Source organism: Agelaius phoeniceus, chromosome 3 (genome assembly GCF_051311805.1).
Source record: "Agelaius phoeniceus isolate bAgePho1 chromosome 3, bAgePho1.hap1, whole genome shotgun sequence".
In the NCBI taxonomy this organism is placed as follows: Eukaryota; Metazoa; Chordata; class Aves; order Passeriformes; family Icteridae; genus Agelaius; species Agelaius phoeniceus.
The window spans coordinates 23,934,654-23,946,494 of record NC_135267.1 but is presented as its reverse complement, the minus strand read 5'-3'; the positions used below and the strand labels follow the sequence as shown (position 1 = coordinate 23,946,494).

General features: G+C 36.2%; 1 protein-coding gene across 5 annotated transcripts in view; it reads left to right on the top strand.

Moving 5' to 3' along the window:
- The window catches only part of UBE3D (ubiquitin protein ligase E3D), a 78,547-nt gene that overhangs the window by 37,356 nt on the left and 29,350 nt on the right, over positions 1–11,841 (top strand). For 2 of the 5 annotated variants that reach the window (XM_077174867.1, XM_054630038.2), the window contains one exon: positions 9,015–9,153. The exons of 1 other annotated variant lie outside the window; for it this stretch is intronic. In XM_077174867.1, the coding sequence (XP_077030982.1) occupies positions 9,015–9,153 (139 nt within the window). Of the gene's footprint in view, positions 1–5,810; positions 6,001–9,014; positions 9,154–11,841 lie in introns of those variants that run through there. 2 more of the 5 variants (XM_077174866.1, XM_077174874.1) reach the window with 2 other exon arrangements.

Below are 11,841 nucleotides of genomic sequence, written 5' to 3'. Positions count from 1 at the left end.
TTTACAGGTTCAGTTTTTGCAGTAAGCTGTTGATCTTGTAGATGAATGAAGAAAGACTGTCTCTATCCATAGATAGTTGTTGCTATGGGTTTGCTCTGTGGATAGATCTGCTGCTGCTATGCCTTTATGGACTGTGGTTTTGCTGGTAGAGCATATTCTGGGCCATACCCAGCAGGTTTGGGATTTTATATCCAAGACCAGTTCCCATGAAATTAAAATCACTTTTTCTCTTCATTCTTGGATGAGCCTATTTCTGCTTACCTGGTGCTGAAACTAAACAAAGACTAAATATGTCTTAGTTGTACTCACAGACCATCTGTACATAGTTTGAGTACTGTTGAGAATTTTAAATTTAGTACATTTGTGAGTGTTTGTGGTCCCACATATCTAGGTGTCCCATTGAACATAAGTCTGCTTTAGACATTGTTACTTGATTTAGGTTTTCATACATCCATTTTAGATCCTATGAATCTTCAACCTACAGGTTTCAGAATAGATGAACACCTGCTAATCCTTCTGTGATGTTTAAGCTTTATTTCAGTGATTCTTGCAGCTGAAATTGTGTTTTGTCTTCCACAGAGACTGTACAGTTGGTGCTGTTTTGCAATGGAATGAAAATATTTTATGGGTGATAAGAGTTTGCAGCTTAAAATTAATGCTTTTGAAATTGCATAGCAGCCAGATGGAGGAGGAAAGGCAATGTAGAAAAGAAGTTGGTGAACACCCAAGAATATTTAGTCTGGAGAAGTATGTTGAGCATTACTTTGAAATTACATACTCCATGGCAAAGTTACTCCTGGACAGAACTAAAATGTCAAGATTTATTGCCATGCTAGAAGTTGCAGTATGTTGAGATAGCTTTCTGTGCTTCAGAGGAATAATCTGCTTGTAAACAACCTTGTCTGTCTTGGACCAGTATATTAACACAATTGTTTGGTTTTCTGCTTTTGCCCTTTACCCTTTGAGAAAAAAAGAATTTAATTCTGTGGACTACGCAGAGGCTTTGTTCGGCAAATAGCATTTCCTAATTAATGTCCCAAAACCAATGTAGTTTAAGTTAATATAGGGCAGTTGAGTCTACTAAAAATGTTGGTTGGTATGAAGTAATTTGGGTTTTGCTTTACAGTTTGAAATAGGCAGCTTTACTTCTCTTTCTGACTTCCCTTAAGTAGCTTACAATGATCAAAGCATGTCAAGAAGTTATAAAATAATTTCAAATGCATTAATAAAATTAATGTCATTGAGATTCATATGTAGTTGTTTAATGCAAACAAAATTATTTAATCCACTGGCTTTTAATGTACCTTTTAGCATGAGTTATTTAATCTATGCTATATATTGGAGTTAGAAATGAGAAAACTGCATGTGGAGTATGTATTTTAAATCATAAAAGCGTTCATCAGAGCAAATAGCATAATTTTAATTAAAAGGTGCTTTGAAATACTACAAGACCAGTTGATACCTCTTATGTCAGCCCATCTGAAAAATATTATGACACTGGTACTCTGGTGAGATTAAATCTGAATTTTCATTATAAGGCTTTCTTATTAGTATTAAATAACTTGCCCTTTTCAAATGGTGACACATTGAAAGTTCAAGAAGGGCTTACATTTTGCAGGACAGGGTATTTTAGACCTGGTGAATTGTTTTTGCAGTGGATTTCTAGCTAACTTCTTTTTGACTAGGCTCCAGATTTGCATATTTTTTCCAATCAAAGTATTCATTACTCAGGAAAAAAAAGCTAGAATACTGTTAATAGTGAGCATATCCTTCTATATGCAACTCTTATAGTAATTTATAGAAATATGTATCATTGTATGTTAATAGGATTGTTGTATATATAACTAATATAATTAAATAAACTGCATTAAAGTATATATACTATATGCCATATATATGATGCACTTTAGTGTAAGGATTATATATCAGTAATTTTATAATGAGATTGCTTTTCAAGTGATAGTATTTAAGGTCATGTGAAAATACAGAAATTCAGTTAAATGACGTCTTGTCTCTGTAGTGCTACACTGAAAAAAAAATGTTTAAAACTTCAAGATGGAGCTTCTGTGTTGACCACTGTAGTCCATTGGAAAAAATACAGAGGCATGCTCACTGCCTTCTTACTTCCCTAAATATTTTGCTCTTCTCTTGCTCATTTCCTTGCAGGGACACCAGTGGGTTAAATTTCTGTTCTTATGGTTTTTGTTTCTTATGAGAGATTTAATACCTATTGGTGTGGGATACCATGCAACTAGTAAAGATCCCAGGGAAAATTGGCTCCAAGCCACACTTCACGCTCCCAGCTGCTCAGGATAAATAATGAATAGTAAAACATGACCACAGATGTTAGTTTCAGGATGGAAGCAGTGGTTCTACAAAGCAAGTTTTTTTCCAAAGGAAAGAAGTACTTTCACTGTAGACTGTGAAATACTGCACTTCTTAGTCGTCCATATTATTTAAATTTTGGTAAGAGTTCAGTAGCTAATGAGCAGGCATTGATTTTTATGTTGTTTTTAGATTGCTGGAAGGATAATTAAAGGTATAAATAACTTAGCCTCCTGGTACATTAAGTATATAGACACATCATCAACCATAATTAAGAATTGTTTTTAGATTAAATCACTTTTACAAATAGTTATTTAATTTAGCAGGTTTGTCCTTTGGTTCAGTAAAGTCATCTGTCATTTCTCTCAGAGCTGTAGCTTGTGGAAAGGGCAGCTTTAACAACATTCAGGGAGCTCTGAGATTCAGGGCTGAGCTTCTGTCAGCTTTTATATTGGATTCTTCAGCACAGGCTTGATTCATCAAAGCACTGAAGCTACAGTTAACATCTCCTGCAAGAGTTTCACAGCATTTGGAGCCCTAAAAGCAGAGCACATTTACCTAGATCATAATTAATAAAATATAGTTAGTACATTGCCTCAGCAGCACTGAGTAAGAGCTTTTGCATTTCCCCATTATTCAGTTTTGACCTGTGTAGACTACCCTCAGTTAGTGTATTTATAGAAGTAGCTTGCTAAATTAGAGGTGATGATGGGGATGTTCTGGAAAGGAAAAAAGGGCTTATCTGTTCCTCTTCAAAAACAGCCTTACTTTGTCTGTTGCTGAGACAGCTCAGTTGCATTTAAAAGTGAATCTCATGTACAATGAAGGATTATTATTGATAAACGTCTTTAGCACTGATAGAATAGGATTCTTTTGAAATAAATGTAATCTAGTCAGAAGTCTGGTACAGTTTTTAAAAATCTTGTGAGAATCTTCATCAGTTTTTCTCAAGTTTGAGATGCAAAGTTTTCTTTTGCTTCCCTGATTTCCCATGTATATTGCATTTTTCCATGAAGACTTAGGATGTTGTGTGTGGGTTCCATGACCTGATGGATGACTGTGTTAGTTTACTACTTACATCAAGAAATTATGAAATGAATGTAAATCATTATTTTGGTGTTTTAAAACTTGCTTTTAAGAACACAGTTTTGAAATGTTATTCTAACTTATATAGACAATTCATTGGGATGAATTCCACAGGGAGCAGTGGAAAAATACCATTCCCTGATGCATGGTGATTCAAATGTAAAACATTTTCTAAAACCGTTGTGATCAATTGTTTCTGTTAGAGAAGTGACTTTCATCTTATGTGAGTAATTTTCAAGTTTTACTCCTCTCTGCTTTCAGAATTCATTGCTTGAATTTCAGAGAGCATTTGTTGATTTATTTTTATCTTTTAAAGAAATCAAAATTTTCCTGGATTTCACATTATTATCAACTAAACAACTTTGAAAATACCACTTCATTTTTAAAAACATTTTATACATGTGACTATGGGAACTTTGCTTTCCTAGCTGTATTTCTTTGACTGGTTATGGGAATGTGAGAATTATATAAAAAAAATATAAATTTCTCCTTCAAATGACCAGTTCCTTAGCGAAAGCATTGAAAAGGACAAGGGGGAAGATAGTCTCAGTTTGTCATTTTTATTCCTTACTTGTTTGGAGTGATCTGTTCTGACAGTTCAGCACATAGCACATTGTTGTTTCACATCAGCATCTAGCCCTCCTTGAGCAGAGTTTTACTTCTTCATTTCTGTACCACTTAGGTCAGTTCTGAATTGTGTGCCAGAAATATATGGAAGTTTTATTAGCATTCATCGTATGTGGTTCTGTCCTTTTCAGAATGAAAGTTATGTGAAGGTTCTAATTATATCTTTCAATCTAATGTCTGTTAATTGTGTTTTCATAGGTGAGACTAATAGATATCTCTTAGATTGACCAGAGGAAGTTCTGAGTTTGAGGTTTGAGATGCAACCTCTGATCTGCAGAGGTTGCATCTCAAGTTTGATTAACACTGGGGAGGCCTCTGTCTGTTTTTCTTGCTAGGGATCAATTCAATTATCACCAACTCTTCTTCCTGCCTCAAAATTTAACATTTTTTTTCCAGTTGTCCTGAACCCACAACATAGAGTGCACTTAAGTAAAAGCACCAAGTCTCTCAGTTTGTTTCACTCATTAGGGAGTGTGGTGGGCTCTGAAGAACATGTTTACTTTGTTTATAGTAGTTGATGTTGCTAGATAGAAATACCATATTAATAAATTCATGCTCATATTCTCCCAGGCAAGCACCACTTGATTAGCTGGTATATATGTTGCTGTGTTCCATTAGCAGCTTTTCTCTGTGGAGCAACTTATGTGCATTTCTTCTCAGTACTCTCCTGAAAATCAGGAAAACATGAAACTTCTCCAAATCTATTTTTTTTGAGATCTTTCTTAAGAAAATTTGGTTGAAATAAGCTAAAAGGATTAATACAAGTTTTGGGAAAGAGTGGGATAAAGAAAAGAGAAAGTGGAAATGATAGTGGGGCCCTGGAAAATGTTAAAGATAGACTCTGAAAATGTTGGGCTTTGTGTTTTGCCAAATCATTGCACCTGCGTAAGCAGTATGATAAATGATATCATTGTTAGATGTGATGATTGTTTAGTAATTAAATAAAATTATTGTATAATCATAAGAAGAATCATGAGAAACTATATTAGAAATTTAAGGGGGGGTCACGAGAAGCCATGCTTGGCTGAAATCTATGTATACAATAGAACAATATAAGTTTAATAATTAACATGAAAGTTATATAACGATAGAATATAAAAACATGTTCATCCCGAATGCATGTCAGAGTCAGATTTGGGTTGGTAACGCCTGACACCCAGAGCTCTTCAATAAAAGCACCTACATATAATCATTCTTGTGATTATATGTTTCTGAATGCTAACAGAAAGAATGGAGTGGCAGATGAAATGCTTAGAATTATTTGTGTTTTCCTGTTGGTAAGATCACTGACAGACAAAACTGCATGATAATGGTGATTTGCAGAGGTGGATTTAACATCCTGTGAAAAAAAAATCACTCTGGCATGCTCTTTTTTTGACTCAGAGCATGATCTGAGTTTGTAAAATTTTCCTGAGTATGTTTTCCTACATCTTACTCTTTTAAAGCCTGGTATCTAAAGCTGAAATGATACATTTCCCTCAAATACTGGCAAGGCCAATCAGTAGTGGTGAGATTTTACTTGTCACAAAATTGGTCCAAAATTAGGTGCAGCCTTGCACCCCACAATGACTTAGGGAATTTGTTTAGAATTTATAAATTTTGTTTGACACTGAGAATCATGTTTTTTGTGTCAGACTGTGAAGTCCAGAATCTCAAGATTTCTTTGTGGTGTAGAAAAGTTGAATATTTGCTGAAGGAAGTACAGCATTATTTCTGTTTTCAACCTCACTTTCCTCAAGCTTATGTCTTATCTCCCCCCTTATTCCTTTCAGCCAGCATAGAAGCTGTGCTGTGATGTCTGGGAATTGTGCTGGGAGTGATCAGCTGAGCTGTCCTCTGTGGATGCTCACTCTCCTGAGGAGCATTATCAGCCCATCTACCTCTTCCAGTAAAAAGCAAAGTCTTCTCTCCTGTACTGGAAGTGAGACAACTCCCCTTATATGGAAAGACCATGAAACTAAGGTGAAAAACAATGGATTCTTTGCGGTTTGTTTTGCTTTTGTTTTATGCATAGATGCTTATCTCTTTCCTCTACAATAGAGATTATGGAAAAGTGCTTCTTACAGCAACAGGGATAGAGAAGAGCCAAGAGAAATCTAATAAAGCACTGATTTTTCCACAACCATTTGTGTTAAATGCCGTGAAAGGGCAAGTCACAAGAACTAATTCCTAGCATGTGTGTTCCTGGAGCAGTAAATGCTGGGATATGTTTTGTTTGTAATAAGGGAATGCACTGGAATAATTTCAGGAAATACTAATAATTGAGCAATTAATAAACAAGAATTCCAATATAATTAGGCTAAATGTCTTTATGCGAACCTTCTTTCCCTCAGATAATCCAACAGCCACAAAAGAAAAATCCCCAGTTTGGTGTCAGGGCTGTAGTAGTTAGACTTTAAAATGAGGAGGCATCTCCAAAAAATCCTTGTATCAAAACACAAGAATAGAATCAGGATACTGATGTAAGTTGTGATGTTTGAATATTGCTTGGAGTTCTGAAAAGTTTCTTTGAAGAAAGGGTGTTGATGTTTGGAAACACCTTCCCAAGACCCAGAACCTTAGCATACCACCTCCAGTCTCCAAACTCTCTAGGTGTGTTTGAAGGTGCCTGCACAGTGCTTTGTTTAGACTTGCTGATTTCTGAAAAAGAGAGCCCCTATTTTGCTAGCTTCACCTAAATTTTCCTGCATCACCAGACTTTAGAACATGTGGAGAAAAGAATGAGTAAGGAGCATACAAAGTTAAGTTTCTAATTATGTATGGAAATGAAATTACCAAGGGATAAGGAAATTTAAAGCTCCATTCTGGATTACAGTTAACAAGACTCCTTGGTTCCTGAGTACTTAGGGCTCATCATCTAGCTTTAAGTGTTCCTTCTAGAACATTTATAGAATCACAGAATGGTTTGGGTTAGAAGGGACCTTAGGGATCTTCTAGTTGCTGTCCCCCTGTGTGGGGAGGGACACCTTCCAGTAGACCAGGTTGCTCAGAGCCCCATCCAACCTGGAACTCTGAACCACTCAGGGCTGCCTTTTCTGGGCTTGGCCACTTGTGCAGTCTGTAGTCTTATAAAAGAATCCTGTTTCCATTCAACACTGACATAGTATTTGTGACTTAACTGGAGGTTTGTACCTTCCAATAATGAGAATACTCCAGAGTCTCTTCTAAATATATCACCTTCCTGTCCTACTGGTCAGTTGGGGTTTTTTGTAGTAGCTTTAACAACTTTTCCAGATCCATGTGTCACAGTATAAATGTCCAGTGAGATAGTACATATTATAAAGGTTGTTAATGTGTGGGAGGTTTTGCCCTCTGCCCTTTGGTATGGTCTCAGATAAGTTGGAAATCTTAAGTGATGCACTGCCATCAGAAGAGCCAGGGGGTGCCTTCCTCCTTCTCCTTACCATGTAAAACTTAGATCTTCTTTTGTCAAGATGACTCATTCTGGTGAGGTTTGAGAAAAGAAATTATATATCTGGTAATCTAGATGTGATATGATTCTCTTTGTCTTTTATTGTGGGGACAAAGAAAAAAAGAGAGAAAACACTTCTTTTAGAGAGATGAAAGCCCCTCTGGCATTCTTTGCATTATAGGTCTTGCTTCTGTGTATCAAAGCAGAGTTGGATTCTTATATATGCATAGATAAATTAGGAAAGAGAAAAAGATGTAAATATTAGGAAAAAAAGCAAAGAGTTGAAATTTAAGTGGCTGATTTCAGTCAAATGGAGGTAAGAAAGTGAAAGTACACCCACTCTTTGAAGAAAGATGTGTAAATTACACTAAGTAGGACATCTTCTAGAAGAACTAAGAAGGTGCTGTGTATAAAAAGTGTATATGCAAGCCTGTGTGTAAGAAGCAAGACTTTACAGTGAGTCATTTGGTTTGGGAGGCCTGAGAGAATGAGAACCATTCAGGATGACACAGATACTGTGAAGAGAGTATTTGCTCAGTTTTCACCATGCTGAATGCTGGGGCCCCAAGTGTCTAAAAAAATGCAGCTATTTCTAGAAAGTACATTAAAATAAGCTGTTATGTTCACAGGCAGTGGTTCAGTCAGAAGAGCTGGAGGAGTTTAAAAGTGAAAGCCGATGCTAAGATTGTTTATTGAAATTTTGAAGTCTTGGACAGGGAAGGGTAGCAAGCATTGTCTTCTAAAGCAATGCACTCAGGTGTGCTGAGAATAAATGGCATTCATCTTACCCACAAGTATCTGATATTACCTACCCAAAGTTATTAAAGTAACTGGATGACTGATCAGTCTGTCAGTTTGTGTATTATGGAAGAAATAAGCCTGCACTATAGGAAGCAGAATGATCTTGTGTTTTGAGTAAATCTTGTTGAACTAATCTTGTTCTTTACCATGTGATAGTGGGAACAGTTTACAGGAATATGCTTCTGAAATGTTGTTTTTATGAGTGACTCTAGAAATCTTAACTCTTTTACTACATCCAAATAAAAAAATCTGTATAAGGTGAACTGGGATTGATTTTTGCTTTGTATAGACTGTTAGTAAGTTGAAAATCATGCCTGACCTCCTGTCTTCAAAATTGAATGGAATCTTTCTAGAAACAAAATAAAAAATGGAAGCATTATATAATTATATATTAATATATATATTAAAGTACTGCAAAGAATACTCTATGTGTAAACTCATTGTATAATGGGAAATTACAAGTCACAGATGAAATTTTGTTCAGAAGTAATGAAACTGAATTAGAAACACAAGTTAATTTTTCTAAAATAGGCTAAGTTTTCCTTTCACATTATGTATATTTTTGAAAGATATTGGTGGTATGGGTAAGGCACTTTATCTAAATAAACCGTGTTTTTCTGGTAAAACACACTGATCTTTGACTTTTACAGGGAAAACATGAAGAGAAATGTATCACAGTGATATGACACATTTTAATACTTAATTGAAACTCATGGTTTAGATGTATTTTAAGAAAATGAAGAAGCTTTTTTTAACCTTATAGGCTTGCTGATGCATGGGAAGATGATATGGGAGTTCATCCTTTAAAGTTTCCATCAGAAACATGTTTGGAATTATTGTTGATACTGGCTCTGAGTACCACATCTCTCCCACCTTCACTTCGATGCATGAACTCTTTTCAGGTAGGAACAGCTTCTATTTCAGTAGAAATGTGTTACTTTTGGAAAAAGAGAGGTACCTGGGGGCCATAAACCCTTTCAGAGGGTGTGTCTTCTGTAGTTGTATGACTCTCCGTTATATTAAAATGTAGAACAAGGTGGAAAATGCCATTGGATTTTTAATCAGTTCGTTACAGTTTAAAGTGATGAAATTTAAAGAAATAAAGATATTTCCAGTCATGAAAACATTATTCTGTGTGTTACTTTGGAAGTTCTCAGCAGTCACAAAAATTTTCCAAAGGAAACATTGTTGCAGGCATGTTAAACTGTGGTTTTTATTTCTTTTGTAATGTGGTTGGAGAGTATGATTTTTACAAATGCAGCAGAGACAACTGAATTCATGATAATATGACATAGCAACTCAGCCTTTTTATGATGCTTCTGTCTTCCTCTGTAGTTACATAGTCTGTAGGTTGAGTATTGATGCAAATCTTAAGTAACCAGCTGTTGAGCAGGAAGTATGCTGAGTCTGTGTTTGTTCTGGCAGCTATGAAAGAGTCATCATCTTAGTGGGACTGAATGTTCTTAACGGTTTGTAACATGAAATCAGGTAGCCTCTATTTGTCTGTATTTCCTGTTTGTACTTGAGGCACCTCTAATTAGTATTCTTGTGCTATGTTTACTGAAAAGTAGTCTTTTTGTAGATTTTGAAGCAAAAAAAATGGTTGTAAAACAAAATCAAGTCATTGACTTTAAGAGAGTTACACTGATGTACAGCTGCTGAAAACTCCTGTTTTAGGAAATAGGTACCTGCCTTGTTTCTCACTTTGCATCTTGTGTGCTTGGAAATAGAGAATCTGTACATGGTGATCACTTGGGTACAGCAACAGCCACTGATTGCTTCAATGTTATTTTAATACACAAAGTCAGAATTGTTACTGGGTTGTACATTTAGAGGCCATAAAATGGAAGAATTTCCTGCATGCCAATAGATTGCAATAATTATAAATTTCAAGGATTGGCCAGCAGTAGTAATCCATGCAGCTGAGTAGTCCATGTTTCCTATTAAGAAGTGAACATTTTTGTTGTCTTATCCAAGAGGATGTATTCCTGTTCTTACATTACCAGCAGTCTGTGGTAAAGTCTCCCCTGCTTTACCCCTGACAGGTTAAAAGGGAGTCTCTTCCTGTATGCCGAGGCTGTGTGTCCTGTATTGTTTCTGTGCATAATCAGTCCCATGTTGTGTATTTGGGATTCCCTTTGATTTGTGTATGGGGTAGAGACAGGAAGTGATAGATGTCTGTCAGCTGGTGTTTTTACCTCAGAGTACACAAAACATCAAACTCTTTTTTTCCTTGGCTGACTCTGGATGATTGTGCTCAGTTGCTCCTGGGTAATTTTAGCTTTGTGAGGCTACCTCTGTAAAGAAACCATTGCCCAACAGGGGCACATGGTTCTGGAAGCATAGGGTTATGTCAGCCATGGGGTGGGACATCATGCATCCCCTGGAGACCCCCTGACCATGGCCTTTCAACCCCAGATTTCTGTGGAACAGATGAAAGCAAACAGTACTGGGCTAGGCTCATTTACTGGTCTGCACAGATCGTGGTTTTCCTGCCTGTGTGCCAAAGTTGGCAATGTGATCATGTCCTGTCTTTGACAGCAACACACATTGCAGTTTTTGAAAAGCCCAAGTTAGAAACCTGCTCTGCTAAGATAATGTTCTATTTTGCCAAGTGGGAGGAAAGGAAAATGGCTTTTTTGATAAAATTCTGTGACTCCAACTGTCATTCTCCTTGGCAGACAGTCAATATCACCAAATGTTTGCCCTAGAGGGCAAACACTGTCCAGTAAAATATTGTTTTATTTATTTTTATCCTTATAAACCTTGTTTGGATCTCAGTCAGTGAATCCATGAAGCAGAAGCAAAGTTTGCCCAGGCTTTTCCCTGATGCTTTATAATGGTTTGCCAGCCTTATAATTTTGGGGATTTTTTTCTGGCTTGCTTCTTCATGTTCAGCGAATACTAGAATTACAGATCCTAGTTTTTTGTATTTTTCTTGGAAAAAGCTGGCAAGATCTGAAGAGAGCTTGAATAATGAAACTAAATTGTGCTGTTGCCTGGGCATAAGATCATGCTGCATCCAAAATAGTGAAGATTGTGAGCCAAAAAGGGAATAATAAAAGGGCACTAATTGAAAACTGATATTCCATGTATCTTAATGGAATAATGGCAAAATGACAAAACTAGCTATGCTTTATTTTGTGGTAGTCCTTAATCTGGCAGTTGTCTAGAAAAATTTAAAACATTTTAATTCTATATTACAATGAAACTTGTACTTGAACTGAAAATAATTGCAGAGTTCCCTGTTATCTACACAGTGGAACAGTGGCTGTCTTGTTCAGCAGGGGCCAGGGTCCTGCAACTGAATGCTGGAGGAATTAGAAGGGAAAAACAACCCCAGAAAGTGCCAGAGTTTTCTCCTTTCATTTATATGTGTTTCCACAGTTGGACACATGGTGAGGAGTTAAATGGACCACTGCTTTCTACTGGTGCTTTTCTTTATGTTTTCATACAGTATTTGGAAATGTATCTAACAGGAAGCTCTAATGTAATGATCTAAAAGTTAGAGTTTAACTCCCAATACCCTGTTGCAGGAGCTTTTAAAAATCCAGGTTTTTTAATTAGGTAACCAAAAATTATCTCATTGG